At 37.7% G+C, this 23,771-nt stretch overlaps 1 protein-coding gene across 12 annotated transcripts in view; it reads left to right on the forward strand.

Annotated features, from left to right (window-relative positions):
- Robo2 (roundabout guidance receptor 2) overlaps nt 1–23,771 on the forward strand; it is a 651,725-nt gene that overhangs the window by 118,022 nt on the left and 509,932 nt on the right. For 11 of the 12 annotated variants that reach the window (XM_050148871.1, XM_050148873.1, XM_050148875.1 and 8 more), the window contains exon 1: nt 22,947–23,077. The exons of the other annotated variant lie outside the window; for it this stretch is intronic. In XM_050148871.1, the coding sequence (XP_050004828.1) occupies nt 23,017–23,077 (61 nt within the window). In that variant the 5' untranslated portion in view covers nt 22,947–23,016. Of the gene's footprint in view, nt 1–22,946; nt 23,078–23,771 lie in introns of those variants that run through there. 12 annotated transcript variants of the gene reach the window in all.

The raw sequence follows: 23,771 nt of genomic DNA on the forward strand, positions 1-23,771 counted from the left end.
GATCATGCCAGCATTCAGGAAGACATGATGCCGGAGCTCAGAAGCCTACATCTTTCAGGGAGCAGAAACTCAGCTGACTGTCACACTAAATGAAGCTTGAGGAAAAAAAAAATCAAAGCTCACCCCCACAGTAACATACTTCCTCCAACAAGACCACACTTACTCCAACAAGACCACACTCACTTCAACAAGTGCCTAATAGTGTCATTCTATTGGGTGATCGTTGTGAGATCCATGTTGAGGAGCCATCTGTGAGGGTCCCACGTTGGGTTGACATCTATTGGAGTCCAACATTGATGGGTTCATACATTCTATAGTAGGGATGTGTGGGTTAGAAATGTCAGTCAGACAAAATAGAGATACAAAGGACACAGAAACACAGAATAGAGTCGGGAGGGCAACCCAGAAAATACCGAATTCGCCCACATTTATTTTCCATAGGTTTTTTTATACTCAACTCCAAAAGGGGAGGTGGGAGGCAACAGACTTCTTTGCCAAGATACAAAGAGCAGACAAGTCAGTACCACTTCAATACCTGAATCACTGAGTAACTATATCCTGAGTTAAGTATTCTGTTGTTTAGGCAGAACATGTAGCAACTACACCTTAGGCCAAGCATCCTGTAGGCAGCCACTCCTTGGATCAAACCTACTGTCATAACCTTGAAAGAACAAGAATAGACCTGAATTCTCTGACCTTTGGTAAAGGTGGAAGGGATCCACATTGTGAATGCTCTGACAGACCATTTTCATTCAAATCACCACAAGAACCTTCATGTGTACATGAGATCTTAAGCATGACTATTACTGTATTTCTTGTTGAAGTAAGCTTCATATATTATAATATTTACTAGAACTGGGACCTCATATCAACTGTGTGGTTTAGGGAAACTTTGCAGTAACTCCTGGACCTTCATCAATACCAGCTGTCAGTATTCCTTAATCTGCCATACCTCGTGTACACGTTACCATGATGTTAATACAAATTTTTATCAAACCAGGCAATTAGTATTTTGTATAGAATTTTAAAGTAAAGTAAAAGTAGTGTAAATCCAGAAACAGGAGAGAAAAGCTGCTGTGATGTGAAGAAGTTGCCTTGAACTTTGTATTTAATTTCAGAAACTGTGAAGTGGAAAAATAATCAGCCTTTGATTCCATGACCCTCCACCTTCTACATTCAAAGGAAATGAGATCAAAACAAAACAACCACAACACAAAAGCACAAACCCTTAGGACCGTGAAAGGCAAATAAAGCAAATGGAAAGGAGATAAAATCCCGATTTATGAGGAGACAATTTGAGTCTATCAGAGATAACAGCAAATAGTGCATAGGACTGAAAAAATTGAAGCATATTAGAATGAGTTCAGTTCAGGTTTTCTTTCACAATAATTTCACAGCACTGGTCCAAGAGCTGCTGACATTAAAAAAATTGAAGAAGCTTCTATGTTGTGTTATATTTCATAATCTAGAATGTAAAACATTTATTAAAACAAAGTTGGAGAAAGGGAAATTAGAAAAAGCACCATAATCTTTGAATGTTTATTGTTAAGTACCTTCCGTATTTAATGAACCTTTTAAAATAGCTTTCTTATTTTTAATGAGCTATAGTATAAATAAAACTGTGAATAATTATATGATAGTTTATATATGATTAAGAATGTTCTAGTATTTTGACTTGTTGTCTTATTTATGTTAAGTGAATCTTTCAAATCTACACCATATGTCAAATATTGCTTTTGTATAGAAAAACTCAATATCATATTTTTGGCAAGGGAAATGAGATTTAATAAGGTCTTATCAAGTCAGAAATAATATTTAACTACCTCATCAGTAACTCTCAGTAATTCAAATCAGAAGTCCATGCACCTGTGTTGTGTTCATGTTTGAGCAGGTTTACACAACATGCATACATGCAGAGGTGAAGGGTTGATACTGAGTGTCCTCATCTCTTTCCACTTTCATTTTGTAATATGGTTTCTTGTGGATACCCAAAAATGTGGGGCCATTTTTACCTTGTCTGCCAGTCAAAGAGTTGAAGGTTGTTCAAATGGTTGACAAGTGTGTTGTACATCCCAACTCAGGGTGTGACTGCTGGATTTTTTTTACATTAAGAAATCTCCATTTAATCATGACAGATAGTCAGGCTATGCAAATGTACATTTGTTCCTCTTTTTTTTGTAACTGTGTGGAGAGGAGTGGCTTTAGAATACATGATATAGAGCAGCTTTGCTACCTAGAAAAGTGGTTGACTGGTTGAATTGCCTTTTGTACAACGTTATAAAGTCTTTTGTTATCTTCCCCCGCCATTTACACTGGATATAAAAGCTATGAAAAAACTAACATGAGAAATTTCTTAGTAATTACTGATGTGCCCTCCCAGTACTATCCTATGGTTTCTGTCTTGTTATTTTTCATGTGTCTCCTCAATGCCCCTAACCTGGGGAGTGGTATTTTTGTAGAGGCCAGTCCATGTCAGTATCTGACTAAATCTGCTATGTACTATTTTGGCTAGAATAGCAATTGAGCAAACCACAGACGTCCTTCTGTTTCCACCTCTCCAGAACTTCAATTTACAAGCATTTTATATTGATTCTTGTGACCCAACTCTGGTCCCCATGCTTATACGGAAGACTCTTTATCTACTAAGCTATGAGAGGTTTTTGTTTATTTGGTTTGTATTTTGTTTGTTTTTCTGAGACACAAACAATGCTAACGAAAGATTTCTTAAAATGTCAGTAAAATCTGGCTTCATTTCTTGGCACTGCATAATTGTGTTATCAGACGTGATAGTATACGTCTCTGGATTGCCAAGGAACAGTATCTCCACCTCTTTATGACACAGTCCCCTACCCCTTTCCAAGTTATTGTGGTTCAGTTAGGATATATTCTCTAAATACTGCATCCCCACCCCCAACCTCAGCACCCATACAATGATCAACACACCATAGCAGTGGTCATCCACTAAAACCTCAAAGTGGTTACTATAAATTTAAATTGAGTTAGCATAGTCTATTCTCTTTCACATGTCAAATTACAGCAAGCCTGGTAGGTTACAAACAACAGAAGCTAACTGCTTATAGTTTTGGAGATTATAGAGTCCCAAATCAAAGTACCAGCAGCAGATTGGTTGACTTATATATTTGTAATAACTACTAGCTGTGTTCTCACAATATGTAAGAGAAAAGGCAACCCTCACAGGGTTCTTGTCTCACTACTGGCGTCCTTATTCTCAAGATCTAATCAACTCAAAGAGGCCTCATATACTGATGCCATCACCTTAGGGATTGTATTTCACCATGTGAATTCCAGAGAGATACAAAAGGAATTGATTGCATGAGTGCCTCAATCATACGTATTAATCGTATGTATTAAAGGACATAAAGATTTCTATGTGACCTATAAACCAGGGCATTTGTCATGAGTAGATAGGTCTTCAAAAAATGGAAATGAAACTTTTTGGGTGAACCAGAGTCAGGAATCTTAGCTCTTCAGGATTTTATTATTTTTACTTCAGATAAATTTTGAATACCCCCCCACTTCTTTTTTGGTAGGGGTTTCGAGCCTTTGTAACTTAAAAAACCAAAATCATTTACCTCAACAGTGCCACCAGAAACATATATAAGAAACCTAAAGAAGACTAGTTGATTACCACATTACTTTCTGAGGTTAACTGTAGGACATAAATCCAGACAGATTTGTGTTTGAACCACAACTCTATCACTTGCAGCTGTTTGATTTGGTGACAGGGCTTAGGTGTAATGGAGGCTTGACAATGAGGTTGCAAAGGGTCGTCAAGTTCAAATGAAACAGTGTTATAAAATGCTTGCCGCAGCACACTTGAGCACAATAATTGCTGCAAGTCATTAGGACTTTCAATCTATTTAAAACTATAAAAGAGGTTCTTCTGCTTTGGGAAGTAAGACTAGGAGGAATTATTTAAGAAACGAACAGTGAGTAGATTTTTGGGAAAAATAATTATACATTCATTGTATCCTGTACTAAAATGGAAAATACATCTAGATTTTATGGTTAAATATAAAACCAAAGCCACAAGTAAAGCAGTAAAACAGACTACTGAATAATTTATCTAATATCTGTATGGGAGGAAATTCATGTACATAAAAGTCTTCATGAGCCAAACTTGTGTATTCACAACTGGTAAGAATGTAAATATTTCTTTGTTTTACTCAGAAACATTTTTATGTCCTTTGAGTTTGTAAGTCAATCTAATTAAACAAATATTTAAATGCTAATAAGCAACGAAAATTTTGAACCTTGGTTTATGAACTACTATTCTCCAGCCAATGTTGTTTGTGGCAGGCAACAAAACAATAAATAATCCTGGAAGTACCATAAATGTCCAACAATAAAGGAATATTGGCTAAAATATCTTATGTTTAAATTTTAGAACATAAAATCATCAAAGATCGCATTTAAATATATCATAAACAAAGTTAGATACAGAAAAGTGGGAGGTGCTTATAATAATAATGTACTAAGAAAATGGCAAATTTAGTGCCTGTGATTATTCTGGAATATCAAATAATAATTTCTCTAAGTTCTTTTCCTTAGGCGTATTTTTTATGTAAAAAGTCAGAGAAGCTGCCCTAACAGTATTAGAATGAGATTAGAATTATCTAGTGATATTTATGTATCATAGTATTAATAGCACTGGTGAAGCAGTACTAAATTTCTCCCTTTCTAAAGGATACATTTCATTGACACTGAATAACTGTGTGCACTTTGTCCTCACTGCTGTCCTTCTGCCAAACTTTCCTTGTTACTCACAGTTGAAATTTGTGACCATTAAACAATAATACCCAAATTTTCTTCTGACTTCTGATGCTATCCCACTTTCTGTCTTTATATATACAACCACTCTCAAAATCTAATTAAGGGGAGCCTGACATGTTTGTTTCTTGAGATTGGCTTGGATATGAACAATTACTGACAATACTCTTTTTTTCTTCTTCCTGAAGTACTTGAAAATAAACCAAATAAGTGGCTAAAACTTAAATTCCTGTATAAAGTGTCAAAGAGGCACAAACAGTTGCAACAAATGTTGAGATATTTATTTATTTATTTGCTAAAGTTTGTAAAATGGTCTATAGTAACTTACTAACCTTTTATATTTAAAATGAGTTTTGTACTTTTAAAGTTCATAGAATTAAAGACTACTTGAAAGATGTAGTAGCTTACTAAAAGGTATTGAAAGAAACTATCTCCTTATCAATTCAGAATTTGCCTAGAACATTTTTTCAAAGACAAAAAACAACCAGAAAGAAAAAATTAGAACCTAGAACCTGTCTAGAATGACCAAATTTTAAAAGAAAGTATTTGTGTCTTAATTTGGTTAGCCTGTTTGCCTGCTCAAGCACAACTATAGCCGTTTTCAGAAATATTCATATTATACAAAACTTTAATAACTAATATAAAATTGGAAGTAATACCCTTAAACCTATATTTTTGAAAATTAGCAACACTTATACCATTTTCACAGTAACATTTAATTCCTTTAATATTCAGTGCAGTAAAAGGTGTTGTTAATATAATACTTACTTCAATCCTCAAAATTGGAATTTAATTAATACAATGTCTACCTGTGACAAATTCATGACAGCTCAGTTGGGACTAATAGGGACATGGTAGCTGGAACATCTACTTCCTTTAGGTTTCATTGTTGCTCTAAAATAGCTGTTTTAGAGATTGGTTTGGTATTTCCATACGAACTTCTGAGTTTTGGTAGTCAGAGCATTGTCTTAACATTTTAGCATAGGTCAAATGATGGCCTCAGACAGATTTAAGGGAGATTACACTTAAAAGGATACAGGAAGGGTATGGTGGATTGCCAAAGACACAGGATGGAAAGCCATTAGAAATCATGTTTACTTTGTTCTCTGTTTTAGTGCAAAGTCAGGGACCAGTGAATCAAAGTCAGGCAGGGACTCTGTGTTGAGAATGGCTCCCCAATTTCTACTATGATTGTTTTCCTCCTATACTTAGCAATCGAGAAATGAACATCCTACTTTAAGATGAACAATTTTTAGCTTCCTTTTTGAAAGGCAGATATGTAACATTGTTTTCTTATATGAAAAAAGAGTAATAAATTCTAGTGTCTCACAGTCTTATAAGGGTGACTATAGTTCACATTCACCTCTTGTATAGTTTAAAAGTAATTAGGAAAGAAATGCTTGCAGGCTCCAAATAAAAAGAAATGATAAGGAGATGGAAGTACTATTTATCTTGATTTTATCAGGGCATTATATTACAATTTCACACAATGCCCATAAATACCCTAATGCTATTTTTCTTGAAATAAGAAAGGGTTGTGTTCCCGAGTTGCAGATAAAACTAACTAGAATCCTGAAAATAACCATGGAAAGTATACATAAGTAGCAAACATAGTGCCACAAGGCAGCATCTAGTGAGAATGATGAACTGCAAGTAAAAGCAATAGAATTAACTGCATTAAGAAAAACGAGAGCTGAAGACTTAGAACTGTACACTGATAAACTGAATTAAATGATGGAAACTGGATATTGTAAATTTGTCCTGGATGACAATTAGAATAAAAAGGACTCAACTAGAGGAGAAAATGAATTCAAATCTTATTTCTATAACCTGAATCTTATATTAAAGTCTGGGAACTTCTTTTATATTTACTTTTGTTTGTAACTGTATGGTTTTATTCTGAATTTGTGAATTCACAAGAAACAACAGGGGGAAAAATGCATGTTTTGGAAACCAGGAACCCCATAAAAAGATGACATTGATACATAAGTGTACAGCATTTTAAATCTTTCTCTACTCTTTTTGCCTGTTAGAATCTTTCTTTCTTTCTTTCTTTCTTTCTTTCTTTCTTTCTTTCTTTCTTTCTTTCTTTCTTTCTTTCTTTCTTTCCTTCCTTCCTTCCTCCCTTCTTTCTCTTTGACAAAAGCTTTGTTCTTCAGATTTAATTAATTTAATGTGCCGTCTGTAAAAGGCAAGTCACCAAGAGACACAGTGGTGACCACCACCCTGAAGAATGTGCTATGGTTACAGCTAAAGGAAGTGACCATAAACTTCTAGCACAAAACGTTTTAGTGACATGAAACATCTGCCTCTTTTATCTTCTGTTCATTCACATCTGAGGTCAACTAGTATCTTTTGCCTCCTGAGTTTTCGCTATTATTTTGAACTTCTCTTTTCAAATAAACATTTAAACCTGCTATCCGACCATGCACTCATCTATTGAGGCTTCGATTACCATGCCTGGCCTTGCAAACAAGACATAATAGAATATATCCTCAATAACAACAGTAATTGAATTTCTGGAAACTTTCCTGTTTCTTGGGTGAAACTCATTTAAATATGAATTTATTGTTCAGGGCAAAACCAATATTATGTTCTTCAGTGGCTTGGAAATTTAGTTAACATAAATATCTAACAAGTTTCTCCAAAGATAGACAAATTGCTCCCCTCTGAACAAAAAGAAGGATGGCAAAAGGTCAGACAAAGGATCCTTGATTTATGTGAATTTCTTTTGAAATGCAAATGCCCACAGGGAAGCTTTACAAGTTTCTCAGAAAGTGTCTCCTGGGTGGTACCATTTGTGCTGAGCAGGCTCAGAATGGGCCTGTAAGGTGATAATGGAAAGTCTTGCAGTCTTGGTATTTGAAATTAACAAGTATCTATCAGTCCCTAGAGCATTTGCCAAGTGTGCCCACTCTGCCTCATTCCTCCACAGGAATTTCCTTAGTCAATGCTTTTGGGTGCTTTACAACTGTATTTCTTAGGAGGTACCTGGTTGGCGAGCAAACTCAACACTTAGATAGAGAGACAAAATACTACAGGGTCACCACCCACTTCAATTATCGATTGATTGAAAAAGACTGCTTTCCCCACGATCACCATCATCAACACAACAGTCAAGTGAAATGTTTGTTAAAATGGTAGACAATAACAGAGAAGTATATGAGTCCTATGCTGTATATATTCGTCTGTGCTAGGAGTTTTAAGAACATATCTTCATGAGATTCCTGTATCCTACCTAGTATCTAGAGATAAACTCTGACCATTATGATATCCACATTTGCATCATTGTACTCTTGATGATATACATTTTAATAGAAGATTTTAGCATGAGACTGATGTGTTTTTCTGAAATAATATAATGAATAGCAAGGAGTGAAGATCTGTTGTAGTAAACATACTTAGCCTGACAGAAAAGCTTCTACCGCTTGGATAGCATCCAAACAAACCTAATAGGTTCTATGAGTAAAGAATAGAGTTCAAATCTCTGGCACTGACGTAAGGAGGAAGTGTGCCTACAAACAAGTCTCAGGGGACAGAAAGAGACCAGAGCATGAAGTTCTCTTGTAGTAGTGATCTTTATGCTCATTGAGAAACCCTGTTTCAAGGGAACGATTCAGAGGGTGATTCAGGAAAATTTTTTGATGTCTTTCTTTGGCTTCTGCATGTGTGGGCATAGAAATATATGTGCATACTCCCTCATATGTGCATACACACTATTCACACACAACAAATAAGCAAATAAACAAAATATAAGCACAGTGAACTGGACCACATGCAAGAATGTTAGAGTATCAAAATACATACTATTTCATATCATAGAACTCACACTAATATTCTTTTTGTAATTTTGTTTGTTTTGTTTTGGTTTGTTGTTTGTTTGTTTTGTTTTATTTTTTCAACACAGGGTTTCTCTGTAGCCCTGGAACTAGCTTTTATAGACCAGTCTAGCCTCAGACTCACAGAAATCCACCTGCCTCTGCCTTCCAAGTGCTGGGATTAAAGATATGTGCCACCACTGCTTCCCAGTAACGTTATTAAGAAATCTGAAGTCTGAAGCAATGATGGACACAGGCCCATGCATGGACAACAGAGATCAATAGCTGTGAATATCTTTAACCTATACAAAATGCATAATAGAACATTTGTTTGAATTTTGTTTGGAAGGATGGATTTCAGAAACCTCCATTCTAACATTGCAATTTTACAGATAAGAAAACTGTAGAACAAGAGAGTTGCTTGTTGGTTCCCGGCTGCTTAGCCCCAAAATATGACACAGAAACTGTATGAATTAAATCACTACTTGGCCTATTAAATCTAGCTTCTTATTGGCTAACTCTTACATATTAATTTAACCCATATCCATTAATCTGTGCATCACCGAGGTTGTGGCCTACTAGCAAAATTTCAAGATGTTTGTCTCTGGCAGCGGCTCCATGGCTTCTCTTGACTCAGCTTTCTTTCTCCTAGCATTCAGTTTAGTTTTCTCTGCCTACCTCTGTTCTCCCCTGTTCTGCTATAGGCTCACAGCAGTCCTTTATTAACCAATGCATATAGTTCTTTATTAACCAATTCACAGCATACAAAGGAGAACCCCACATCAGGAAATGAAATCCAGAAAGATCAAAAGAATCCATGAGACAAGAGTCACTCATTTTCAGCCCCAGTCCATAGCAGTGGTCAGTAAACATCATAGATGACTCCTGCAAGTTTTTCTGCCTTAGATATATGCCCCTATTAAAATATATGTACACATACACATACATGCATGCTTGCATGTGCATGCACACACATACACATAAACACAGATATTTTAGATTTTTGTTTTTGCACAAAAATATTATTAAAACAAAAATTCTTTTGAGTTATGTTAATGGATTTCTAACGGGAAAAATAGAAACATACTGCTACTTTTTGAATATTCATATTCCAAAAACTTAAATTATATCAGCCCTGCAAAGGCATGTAGGCGACATCAAGTCTAATTTAAAAGTATTTCTGAAGATGGGCAAATATAATTTTATTTCTCGGCTGGAACAATGGTATTTCATGGAAAGAATAATATGAGTCTGACAAGCGATAATGTTAATAATCCCTTTATCTGTCTCTCTGATGGCAGTGCTGATGACAATGTCACAGCACCAGAAGACATCTCAGCATTCATTTCAGTGAAATCCAGCAGCTGCTTCCTTCCACACCTCCTGCTTTGCCTTGCTCCTACTTCAGTTTCTGTGTTCCTCTCTTTGGTTTGTTTTACCCCATTTCAAATCCTGCTTTGGGTAATAAGCAGGAGAACTGCACACTTTAGCCCCTACTCAAAGATTTCCAGCATCGTTCTCACCTGGAAGGCCTCTGCGGATCCTCCCCTCAAGAACAGCAATTAACAGTGACTGGGTTAACAGAGTGGCATGGAGAATGGAGTTCACTTGGTATCAGTCTCTGGTTTTGGTGCTTTGTTTAGTCTTGTGTTATTGTCGTTTGCTTTTATGAGAGCTTCAGTTCACACAATAATGAATAAGAATTCCTCATGACAACTCTCATACACGTGACATCCTCCAAAATGTCTCAAAGTCACCTGACATTTCATGTCTACTTACTTTTGCTGGCTTGGTGCATAGAAGACTCACATCTTTACTTTAGTCTTGTCTCCATTGTTCCAGGCGGCTGTCTGTATCCTGCTTTCTTCCTTTTGAAAAAGCAAATTATCTAATATTTGTCATTTATTTCTTCATTATCTCTATTTTCAAAAAACTGAGGAGCTTCTTTTTTTCACTATGTCCTTTTCACATTTACTAGCTCCTGTAGCAGAAGACAACTGGTACCGTGTCCAGAAAATCTCATCAGTATATCTCATTTATGAGTTTGTTTCACATTCTTGGTGTGAATTGCGTGTATATAAATATAGCTTACAGCAGAGTTTACTCTTCACTGTAAATGATACCTCAGACAAAAGTCCATAAGGTGTCTTTCTTTCCCCTTGGTTAAAGGTTCCTAGGATGTCTCTGTCTTACTGTCCACCCCCCGCCCCCCCTTTGTGTGTAAGTGTGTGTGTGTGTGTGAACGCGTGCATGTGCACATGCACACATATTTATCCCTTTCTATCAGTTTTCATAGTGATTAGCTGGTTTTTCTCAGGACTAGTATACATGTGAAAAAAAATTGCCACAGTAGCACATTGCTGATTACTTCTGGAGAGTATTTGCTTTTTTTGTTTGTTTGTTTTGTTTTTGTTTTTAATCGGACGTAGAAGAAATGAACTGCCATGGTGTTGACACAGACATGAGGCTTGGCTCACTCTTTTCCTTATTTTAAAACAAGAAGCCTATAAAAAGATGAGAGTTAAGCCTTCTTCTCTAAAACTGCATTAAATAAATCAACAGAAGAAACAACTTAAGTACGCTTTTTACTGCCACAGGCAGTTGTATAAATCTGGTCCTGTGATAACCTTTACTACATTTTGCAAGAGGCATGTTGTAAAAAAAAAATCAATAAATCCAAGACTGACTGTTTCTTATTTTTCTTTTCCACATAGATATCTGAGGTACTTTCCTCTAACGTTTTCATATTACAGAATAATTTTAATATTTGAATCATGTGAAAAACCAAGAATTTGTTTAAATATAAAACAAACATATTCTAGGGGCTAAGAGACAGCTCAGTGTTTGAGAAAACACAGTGCTTTTGTAGGACACAAAGTTTGGATCTCACCACTGTTTTTTTTTTTTTTTTTTTTTTTGGTTTTTTTGGAGGAAGAAAAGATGTCTCAGAGGTTAAGAGTGTCTTTTGTATTTGTACAGGCTCTTGGTCCCATTCCTAGTATCCACATAGTGGCTAACAACTGAGTGTTACTCCAGGTCCAGAAGACCCAAGACACTATTTTTAGCTCCAAGTAGCTCCAAGAACTCTTTCATGCACGTGTTGTACAACTATACTCTCTCTACCTCTTTGTGTCTGTGTCTCTTTCGCTTTCTTTAATACATACACATAAACACACACAATATAAAATAAAGATTAAAATAAAAATATTTAAGAAAAAAATATAATCAGAATCAATTGGCAATCACAATAACAAGCATTGATATAAATATTACTATTGTTGTAGTTAAATTATTATAAATGTATAAAAGGGCTGGGAGATGGTGGTGCAACCTTTAATCCCAGCACTCAGGAAAGAGAGGCAGGCAGATATCTGTGAGTTCAAGGTCAGTTGCAAGAGCTAGTTCCAGGACAAGCACAAAGCTACAGAGAAACCCCATCTCAAAAAAACCAACAAAACAACCAAATAAATAAATAAAAAGATATAAAATAAATAAATATTACAATTAAAAAATATATAAAATACTAATTTATAAGTAAGGTGTTTAGTTATTATCAGTTTAATTTGGTTTTCTATTCTTTAAATATCTAGCAACATAATTGTAACAGAAGAACTTAAAGATACTATTCCATTCAGCAGTTTTGAAATAGAATATTAAATGCAATTTTGGGGTCTACATTACTGTCTGTACACAGAGCCTTATGAATACTGGCCAGGAACTCCACAACTAGACTACACCACAGCCTCATAATATTATTGTACTTTAATTTAATTGTTTTCTTCCATTTAAATTTTCATTGTATGTATGTACATCTATACTTGTATACACAGATAATATAACCTCTTATTAAGTATATCTAAATTTTAATTATAATTTCTTAAGACTCTTAATTTTGAAGATATTAATTGAGTTTTTATTGAGTTTTATTGAGCTCTACATTTTTCTCTGCTCCCTCCCTGCCTCTTCCCTTCCCCTTCAGCCCTCCCCCAAGGTCTGCATGGTCCCAATTTCCTCAGGAGATTTTGATATTAATTTGGAAAGTAGTAAAAATCACATTTTCATTTGAATTTTGTCTGAACAACTCATTGCTCTATTGATTCTCTCAGGCTGTTTAAAGAATTTGCTTTGCATTAGTGTCTTTAAACAAGAGAAATTCATTCTTACAAGGTTCTAGATATCAGAAAGTTCAAAAAGAAAGTTTTGGTAGAGCATTGTTTCCCCAGGATTATCTCATAAGAATGTTTCTTTGTTTCCCTCCAAATCCAGTAGGGTCTGCCCTTCTTCAGATTGTGGCAGTTTTAAGTAAGTCTTCATATAACTTTAATCTTCTCCATTTCTGCATCAACATTTCTGTTTTCTGGGATCAGTGGCTCATGGGCCATCAGAATCAATATGAACTCTAGATGATTATGTACACACAAACTATACCTTTATAGAGCATTGTGTTGGGAAGGTCTCAGTGGGCATGATGGAGAGGTGGAGGGCACTGTGAAACTGATGCAGAAACATATGATAATCATTCATTAAAATCATTCAGCTAGCTCCAACAGATTTATACAGTTCCTCCCCAAAGCAAAGAGTTTGCAGGAGGTGGCTATGTGTGGCAATATATAGGATAACAAATACTCCCAAATGTCACTTGTGAATGGGGATGTGAAGGAAAACATATGTTTCACTTTGACAGTGAAACATAAGAAGGTATAACATTTGTGTCCTGTCAGAAAATCTTGTAGCCTTCGGATTTTCAATTTTTGGTGGTGGGGGGCAGAGGGGAGGTGGTTCTCTATCCATCTACTTGCTTGAAGAAGTATGATATGTAGGACTCCTCAGCTAAAGCATAACTGAGCAAAAACTTGAGACATAATCTTGAGACACAGGGATGGTTTGGATCTGCACAATGTTGTCTCTCATTACATGTGATGTGGAAAGTGTTCTTGGGCCCAGAAAATATGGATCTCTTTTCATGCATTAAACCATGTACAGGTAGAAAACATGGAGAGATGTAGAAATTACATGGGAAACTGATTGGGAAAGAAAGGTCAAACACACTACTTCCTACTCTGTTCAGCACACTATTGAGCAAAATGCTACAAATAAGACTTTTAAATAAGATTTTTTTTCTGTTCTTTTGACTTGGGCTTCTATGGATTGAGTATCAAGAATTGATCTCTGGGTCATAGACAGACTCTTCCTACAGTGTCCTCATTTGTCTTGTGTAGGTTTTTCTCTGCAGTTTTTTTTTTAATAAAGGATATTGATATTAATCATTTGGACTCTGTCTTCATGACTGAGTCACCTTCCCAAAGTTTTGCCACCTGACTGTGAACATCATTTGGATTCATTTCTAGGGGACATGGGCACTCTGAATGTAACTACTCCTTAGAAAAGCAGCAATGGAAACATTTTTAAATGGCAAGAAACATTGCTCCAAAATAATCTAAGCTAGATGATACCGTTGGCTTTGTTGAGAGTCTTTAAGAAATTTATCTACAAAGACACGTGCACTTTCTTTTATTCGAGGTTTCATTAGTTGTACTCTGGATTATCAACTTAATGATAATACACTTTGAATTAAAAATATTAATGTCACTCACATATGGATTTTGATAATTTTATTAGATAATACAAATGTCTTTGTAGTTGCTACATTTAATTGGACATTACTACAATTTAATTGTTACAGTCTTTGAAGGAAAATAACATGGTCTGAATCAGCTTGAAGCAACCATTCTGTTGATCCTATCTTTCAGCCAATATTTTCAGGAGGATTTGGTAATCTAATCAATAAGAGGATAGTCGGAATTCCTAAGAGGATGACATGAGATGGAATCTTGAAGGCTCCTTTAGTTACTTGCTTCATTACTGTAACAAAATACCCAACTAAAGCAACATAAAGCAGAGCTTCTTTTGCATCCAAACTGAGAAAGGACATCAGGATGGCAGGCGCTTGAGACTGTTGGTCACCTTGCATGGGCAGTGATGCAGCAGTGATCGATGAATACAGGCGCCCAGCTTTCATTCACCTTCTACCAAGTCTGAAGCTTGAGCTTATGAAATGGTGTCACCTAAGCTTAGGATGTATCTTCCCAACTCAGTTATCCCAGTTTAGAAGGTCCCTCACAGATAGTCCCAGAGGTTTGTCTCCTATATGACCCTAGAATGTGTCAGGATGACAATAAACACCAACCATCTCAGGCTGAATAGATAAGTATTGTTATGTCATTATGGGTCATAACTCAATCATGTGGTTTAAATTAACTGCAAGTAAAGCTGAGAAGACTACTCAGTTCGCCTTAGGTGAAGAGATGTGATTTTTGACTCACGAGTAGCATTGTCCTCTCAATGTAATTTCACTATAATAATCCAGACACCCACTGTCACCACGGTCCTTAAAAGCAATCCCCTATATTGCAGTTGACATTGTTTCCTCTGTTTAACAGTTTAATTGTTCACATGACACTATGAAGTGGGGGGAAATAAGATGACAGTGCAGATCTTACTTTCATATCTGGTTTCAAGCTGGAGTTTTGATCCAGCCTTCCCTGTTGTTCTGCCATTCAAGATCACATTGGTCATCCCTGTTCTTTGCAGGGCCCATGGAGTAGGAATGTTCCATCAGCATTAATTTAGAGAAAACTAAAGTTCCCCTAATGATCAGTAAACAGTTGCCTATGAGTATGGTGAAATCTCATCTGGAACTCTTTAAAGGAAAATAGTGTTTCATCTTCTTTTGATGGTTCAGTCACGATTTTAAACAAAGGCTGGGAAATAGACTATCAGAAATCCTGTAAATGTTCCTTCAGCTTTATCATATAATGTCCTTTGAATGTGTTCTTTTGGTGGAGAGTAGAAAGAAGGGAAACATAAAAGGTAAGTAACAACCTGGACTTAAGCCAGCTTTAGAGACAGACTTCAAAAACCGCAACAATAAAGCACAAACCCCTCAATTGCTCATTATGCTATATAATTTTCATTGACCTTGTCTACACCAATTATACCTCAAACACTAATGTTTATCAGGTAATTGAAGAAAATGATCATAATGAGTAATTTTTTTTAAAAAAATAAGAAATTAAATGGTAGAGATATCATGAGCTGTTTTGTAGATTGCTGAAAAGAATAGATGAATTTAGACACTCAATATATCACATATTAGACACTGTATAATTCTGCTTTATTGCTAGTGGATATAAGGGGCTACTCACTGAAAATGCAAAGAGAAGCAAGGCGAAGACAGAGACACCCAACTTGCTTCAAGTCAAAGTGCATTGATACTATTTATTCTTAATTTTTGTTCCTCTGTTACTGTTTATTCTCAAATTGATACATACATAATACACCTGAGTGTGAGTGCTTTAAGCAGGCAGTATGTGAGGAACAATCTCCAATGTCAGTACTCACCTTCTTCCTTGTCTGAGACAAGGTCCCTGTTTCTCACTGCATCCACCTCATCCATCAGGTTGTGTCTTGCAAATCTCTGGGGCATTATCTCATCTCCACCTTCCATCTTCCTGGAACAACACTAGGATTACAGATGCTCCATATCGCACCCTACTATACCTGGGTTCTGAAGTTCAGGCTCTGGTCCTGTGACTTGTGTGGTAACAGCTTATCCACTGAGCCATTGCCCTGCACTAAATTGAAATACTTTGATATTAAGTATCATACATGTAATATCACTGCATATGAAGATCATTTGTAGATATAAATGGTAGAGATTTCTTCCTTTTCTTTCATGTCATCCCTTAAAAAATAATGTATATCTTCATATATAAATTTAAACAAAACTACATTGCTGAAATTTCCAGCAAGAATCTAACAATAAAAACCTAAAAAAGTATTTTGTTAGGTTTTTATTGTAAGAGTGTTAAAAAAAACCAACAATTTCTAATATTCTAAGAATGTCAAAATTCATGTTATCATTCAAAATTCAACTACTATGGATACAGGAAACAAATGAGAATCTCTTCCCAAACAGACTGGTTCTGCTATGATGGAACCATAGGCAGGTCAATTGGATCACATGTGCTCTTGGATGAATTCCAATATATTACCATAAGGGAGGAAATAGATCATTTTCTTAATGTGAAGGATCCATTACCATATATCTCTGAATGTCAACCTGCAATCTGATATCTGTCCAGATCTGGGATCTGTGGGTGTGGTGGGTCCTTCTTTAAAACTTTGAAACTCAGTTCTTTTTAAAAATAACAAAATTTTGTTTGCAATACAAAATAAGTTTTCCACTTAGGATTGCAGTACATGTATCCAAAATGGGATGATGCAAAGTCCAGATTGGAGTAGACAGATTTGAAATAGGTTGGCAAAGAATCAAAGGGATTTTCATGGTTTTGTGATATTGCACTATAAAAAATAGCAAAAGAAAAGTGTTTCATTATTCATCACTGCAGTAAGACCCTCTACTGAAATAAGGACTTGAGATCTTGGAAAAGAAACAATAAATGAGATCTTTGCACACACTTCCTTACCTTTTCAGTGTCAATGATTGACACTTGATTTCCAGAGCATTTATAACTTTAATAGTGAGCATTAGCCTAACCAAAGTGAGGGGTTGTTGCCTTGTCTGCACAACGTTTCTTTATTCACTTTTGTCAAGCACTGAGACTTGTACTTTACCAGGTAGGTGACTGTGTGATGGTGGATGTGTGAAACCTTGAACCAATGCCATGAAGATAAAGAATTATCAATGAGCTGTGATATACTTTTAGGTGATTTAAAGGACATTAGATTATTTTGAACTTTTTGCAAACCAAAAATATCAATTTCTATTTAGCAACATTGTTACAGTATACTTTCTAAAAGGATGCATACCAGGAAAGTTTCAAAGCACTGGGAGTCCTGACGCTTGGAAGTAGCAGGTCATACATAGGTCCTTGAGGGCTGATATGTTCCTGGTGATTCCAAATAACACAGATCAGATACACCAGTATTATCCAGCTCTTTTTTTCACTCAACTTCAACTTCTTTCCTGATTCCATTGGTTGGTTGTAGTATGGAGCAGTGGGCTGCTTGCCGTCACCTTCTAGCTTTACCTGAAACAATTACACAGGAACTGTATCTTTTTTAAACGCTGCTTGGCTTATTAGTTCTAGCCTCTTATTGGCTAATTCTCACATCTTGATTAACCCATTTCTAATCATCTGTTTAGCATCACAAGTTGGTGGCTTATCAGGAAATATTCAGCATGTCTGACCTGGCAGCTGGCTTCATGGCAACTGACTCACTTCCCTTCTTCCCAGCATTCTGTTCTGTCTACTCCACCCACCTATGTTCTGACCTATCAGGCCAAGCAGTTTTTTTTTTTTTATTAATTAACCAATGAAAGCAACACATAGAAAGAAGAACCACCTACATCAGTTGGTCCTCTTTTAATGCATGCAAATTTTGGTGACTAACTTCCTGTGACAATTTTACAAATACATACAAAACACACACACATGCATGCATGCACACACACACACACAAAGGAGAATATTGGAAATAATAGATACAATGCCAGGAGCTTCTTTGGACCTAGATATCCATAATATCAGAGAAAAAGCTCCAGAAAACAGTCCTATTTACTGCATGCGGTAAAATGAACAGCCATCCAATATTCACAGCAATGCTGGAGAACAAAGGATCTTTGATGCTGAGTTTGTTTTGAACTGTGTCACAGTACCATGAACATTCATGTTCTCAGGCCAGACACATGCTTAGGGTATGTTGTCACACAAGTTCTCTACACAAACAACACAGAGACACGTATAATTAGGATCCTAAGGCTAGTCTGCTAGATATCACTGTTTATCCCACCACAGGTTCATATCCTTCTGAGATCTTTTTCTTCTTCAAGTATACATACAAAGAGAACTTCTGCCTCAATATCATATGCTATTTGTTATACTTCATTTATTAAAAAATCTCTGTTAAGGTTTGACTCTTCCTAAACTCTTCTTCAATCAGGATGCAAAAATATTTTCCAAATTTTTTAATTCTGTTGAAAGTTCTTCCCTGAAAATATGTGACAAAAACATTCTAAATAAAATGTTTCCATATTTTAGTCAGCACATATTTTAGATTACTAAAAATGAGGCTTGCTAAATAATTACAAGGAATGGGTCAAAATACTGTTCATACACAGATGCGTATTTACATAAATGAGAGACTTGTTATATATTGATAGATATTAATGGCTATCTTAAAAATAATTGATTGTAATCAGAAATTTCTAAGTGACTTCAGAAGAAGAATATTTTTTCATATTTGTCTTTCTCAAAATCTTTCTAGAGAAAGAACATAATGCAACAGAATAATGCAGGGGTAAGCAAATCATTCTTGTCTGGTCAGGGGTTTTTAACACATTAATTGCCTGATGTCTAGCAGTAGGTAATGATCCATATATTTTGTTCAAATTTGGTTTGGGGGAATTGTATGCTAAGGCAATTTTACATTGAAAAATCCATCTGAAAAGCTTTTAACTTAAAAACTAAGACGTTAATGAAAAATGAAACAATTTTCTTTTCTTTCTTTTCTCCTCCTTTTTGTGATAAAACTGAATTTCCAATTTCTACCACAAGACTCAGATTGTAAAGACTTTTGTTTACCTACAAAGGAAGAAAAAAAATCTAGAGCAAATAACCAATTTTATTGTAATTGTTGTTCACTAAAAGCACATCGACTTTAATTGAAATGTGATCTCTTCAGTTCAGATTATGTGAGATCTTGAAGGCAGGGATGATCTCAATTCTCTTGGCTTTGATAGCATCCAGACTGATTTTCTGACTAAGGACATCTTACTGTTGCTTATTTAGCATTCATGTTTTGCTTATTATTTCAACTTTTCCCCCTTAAATAGCATTTCAGGAATGCCCTACGTTCTTTAGGTACATCATATACCTAAAGAGGTCTTTAGAAAGCATTTTGTTATCAGTCACTTCCAAATCTGTCTTCGAGAAAAACAGAAAATAATAAATTCCAAAATTACTTTGCTACAGACTTCATTTCTTAGTAGAAATAATCACACAAAAGATAGCATCCATATGATATCATTGACCTTGTTTTGTGACTTTTAGTACATACTCATGAACGTGAAATACTGATGTTTGGGAAAAACTGACTATCATATAAAATCTCTGAGGAAAACTCTTCTCTGCAGTGTTCACTCGTCATATAGACACATTTCTACTCTAGAGGATAGGAGGGATTGTTGGGTAGATTCTCGCCAACCCTTTCTTTCTGGTTGCCAAACACACTCTTCCGGACTCTGGAGTGTTTTATAGGTTATTTAAAGAAAGGTTCTTGTAATTAAATGAAAAGCCATAAGAAAACCATCCAAATGGAATGTGTCAATGTTTTCCTTCCCCAGATCTTTCTTAAAATTAAAACTCTTGTTGGTTTATTTGACTTTTGAATTTCTGCAGAATTTCATTATGGAAATTATGTTTGCTGGAGAGAAAAGTTTTGGACTCACGAGCAGTATAGCTTGGCTGAGATTAGAGGATGAGTTTCTTGGGTAGAAGAAGAAGAAAAAAAAAAGAGGTGTTTTTCTTTCCAATCCTTGACTTAAAACCTAGTACAATGTCTAAGTTGAAGGTTTTATAGAATTATCAGCTATTTTCTAGTATACTGAAGAGATAACAGATGTTAACCCAGGACATTTGGGGGATTTTTCATGGTCGTAGTGTTGTTTCACATAGAACCCTTCTTGTTTTATTATTTTGGTGGTGGGATGGAGGGGGGGGAGTGATGAATTGAATCACATAAGCTTGTTTCCCCTTAATTTTTTTTCCAATATGGTGCTAGTTTGGAGTCAATACTTGAAGAATTCAAGTAATTTAATTTAAACGCTCTAAGATGCCTCCCCCCCCCCCTTTCTTTATAGTTAAAGACTATAGTTCAAAACTGCTGACATGACCTGGGAAGCTTCACGAGAAGCGTGACTTAGTTCAATCCTTTCCCGGCGGGTTTCGTGCCGTCAGCAGCAGTTCTGCGAGAGTGCCATGAGAACTCTCATTGCTTGGTTTCGCATTATAAACAAGGAGAACTAAGTTCAGGGGAGGCAACAACAGACATCCGACCAAACAAAAGGCTCCTTAAATATCCTCAGTCTCCTTCCTAATATTTTCCAGTAGGGGGAACTAAAGACTCGCTTAGCAGAGGCTCGCTCTGCTCAGGGACCCGCGTGAGTTTCTGCCAGAAGCTTTACAGTCCACCTGAACAAGCTTCAAACAGCTACCAGCGAGGCTGTGATCACACGTGGGCTCGGCCACACCGGCCACGCCAGGGCACCTTAGAAAGTGGTTTCCGTCTGATTTAAAGTGGACTTCTCTAACTATCTCCAGCACCCAACAGAGTTTTTGTTTGGGATGTGCCGGTTTTATCCTGTTTGGGCTGAAATTCTGCTCTTGAGCCTCTGTTAGTCTAGTCGGGTTATCAGCATTCTTAAATCAGAGCCCACTTTCCAAATTTCCTTCTCGAGGTGCTAGGGAGGGCGAAAACCCTAGAAAACCACTTCTTCCAAGTGCTTTGATCTTGGACCTCCTCTGTTCCAAGAGTCTTCTGCAAGAACTCTTTTATCACAAAATCCCGAATTTACGCTCAGTGTTGGGAGGTCAGAAGGCAACCGAACAACATTAGCGGGATTCCAACCCTTCGCCTCTCTCCTCCTCCTGGGGATTCCGCTGCTAGCTGTAGATCTTGGCTAAAACAAGCCTTAAGAGGCTAGAGATCCCCCCCACACACACACACCGCTTATTTTTGAACGGTTCTCTTAAAACACATAGGAAGTATGTACACAAAACCTTTCTACTCCAATAGGTGCTTTATGTTTGACCCCCTCTCCTTTCTTGTCCTCCTTGTTGGCCAGCTTCTCCTTTCTACTAAATTAAAGTGTGTGTGTATGTGTATGTGTGTGTCGGTGTGTGATTTTAACGGGTAATGAGGCTGTGCCCGGGGTCCTGAAAGATCATCTTTTTCTAGAAAAGCTCTTGTGCAGCTCCAGCAGACGGAGCGATGAATAATTAGGAAGGGCTTCCATGAAATCACTCACCGAGAAAATTACCTGCCCATTAAACGGGCCGCATGAGGAGCAGGAGGCTGGAAGCCCACCTCACCCCTCCCGAGGAGGGAAGGAGGGGGACACCCGGGAGGCTCCTGGAACGGGAAAGAGTTGGTGGCTAATCATAGTCCTCTCTAGCCCGCAGCGTTTCCACATTGGTTCATTTCCGTCCCCCCTAAGACTCATCGCTTGCCCGATTACCCCAGCTTCGAGGACCCAGGGGCAGGCTGTCGCCCCTTGCACTGGAGGGTGACCCGGTGGAGGTGGATATCTGGGTGCACCCCTTATCCTCCACCCCTTATCAGGGGACCTACTCGGAGCAGCTCTTTCCTCCTCCTCTTTCCTATCCTGCCTCCTCGCTTTCCCTCCTCCAAGTCCTTCCAGCCCTAGGCAGCTGCTGGAGGAAGCGGACGCAGCGCAGCCTCCGCTGTCTAAGCCGCGGCTGCACGGGAAGGGGCTGGAGACAGGAGGGCTCCCGGAGGCTGGACCGAGCGCTAGCATCCTCAGGGCTCCCAAGTCCGGGACTCCCTAGTCTAGCAGCGCTCACCCACAGCAGCTGGACTCTAACTCGCTCCGGGGCGGCCCCTGGGGGTGGCCGCGGCCTCAGCCCAGCCCCTCCCTCTTCCCTTGCTCCCTCTCTTCGCCTCCCTCCTCGCTCCCTCACCACGTAGGAGTTCCCATTCTCCACCCCAGCCGTCCTGCTTTCCCCCCTTTCCTTCCTTTTAGAAACCAGAGACTCCGAGGGAGGCGACCAGGCTGCAGAGGAGAGGGCCGGCTCACAAAGTGCTGCTTTGACACATCCTTAGGATGGAAGTTAAGTGAAAGCAAAACAACCCAAACAAAACTCCGCGAAGTGGTGCTGCTACGGGGAAGGAGACCCGGGGGCTGAGAAAACCCCGTGGGCAGGCCAATGGTTGTTCGGCAGCGCGTTGGCAAGTTTGTGGAACACTTTCTAGGAATTAGGTCTTTTTTGTCCCCCGTCATCTTCTTGACTTCTGAAGAAAGAACTTGTGTTTGGATTGCAATGGAGTCTAAGGAGACAGGGCTAGACGCACGTGAATAGTCCCGCTGGCTGGGCTGAATTTGTGGGAAATTCGGAAGCCAGCCTGTGGAAAGCAAAGCAGCTCTGGAGTCCCTGGGGTTCATTCGGATGGCTACCAACCTGTCCCATGTCAGAACTCTTCGCCAACAGCTTCTGATGTTGCCATTTTGCTCCTCTTGACCTTAATTAATCTCTAGGAAAGTCTAAACTTCGGACCTACCTCTTTTTTTGATACTTATTTTTGTACTTCTGCTCTCTGGGATTGGTTTCTTAAACAATCGGGATCCTTTTTTTCATATGTCAAAATGAGTCCGCTGATGTTTACACTACTATTGCTCTTTGGATTTCTCTGCATTCAGATTGATGGTGAGTTAAAACCCCGTTTTTCTTTCTGAGGTTGTTGTGGCTTTTAAATAAAATGTCATTGTGGTTGGTAGTGTGATTTGGCCATGCCCAGGCTCTTCAGGGGGCAGAGGTGCCAAGTCTTTTGTTTCTAACCTGCTGTTAGTGGAACATAATATAGTCACCTATTGTTGTTACTGTAACTAATTAATTGAGGAGTTTTACAATAAGTGATAGATTCCCAGCTTAGAAGAGTAACCGTTAAAGACAATGTCTTAAAAGAACTTGGCATGATTGTGGCCACTCTCTATTTGGTATTCTCGTATCTAAACTTTGGTTTAGGCATTCAGCTGCAGAACTATAGTAACTGATAACTTCCAGGTGCATTCAGTGAGTAGGGATTTGATACTGGGCAGCTCAAGGTTCAAAGTGTGTCACCTGTGTGTCAGTGAATGCTATCCAGGCATGAAATCAGAAAGAAGGATTCAGATAAAGAGAGAAAACTGTCACAAGTGGGACTGGGCGAGGCTCCAGGAAGGAGGCAGTATCCTCTATGGGCTGGCTGCAAGCTGGGAGCCCTCAGCTAAGTCCCCAGTGGACAAACACAATGGGGACTTGGAACAGGTGCTGTAGGTGTCTCCTCCTTGGTTGAGCCACTCTGTCAAGCCGACAGATCTACCTCTGGCTCTCCTGCTTTTGTTCATAGTCAGTTTCCAGG

The sequence above is a fragment of the Alexandromys fortis genome, unplaced genomic scaffold (genome assembly GCF_014885135.2).
Source record: "Alexandromys fortis isolate MF-2015 unplaced genomic scaffold, M_Fortis_MF-2015_v1.1 scaffold_4, whole genome shotgun sequence".
NCBI classification, from domain to species: domain Eukaryota; kingdom Metazoa; phylum Chordata; class Mammalia; order Rodentia; family Cricetidae; genus Alexandromys; species Alexandromys fortis.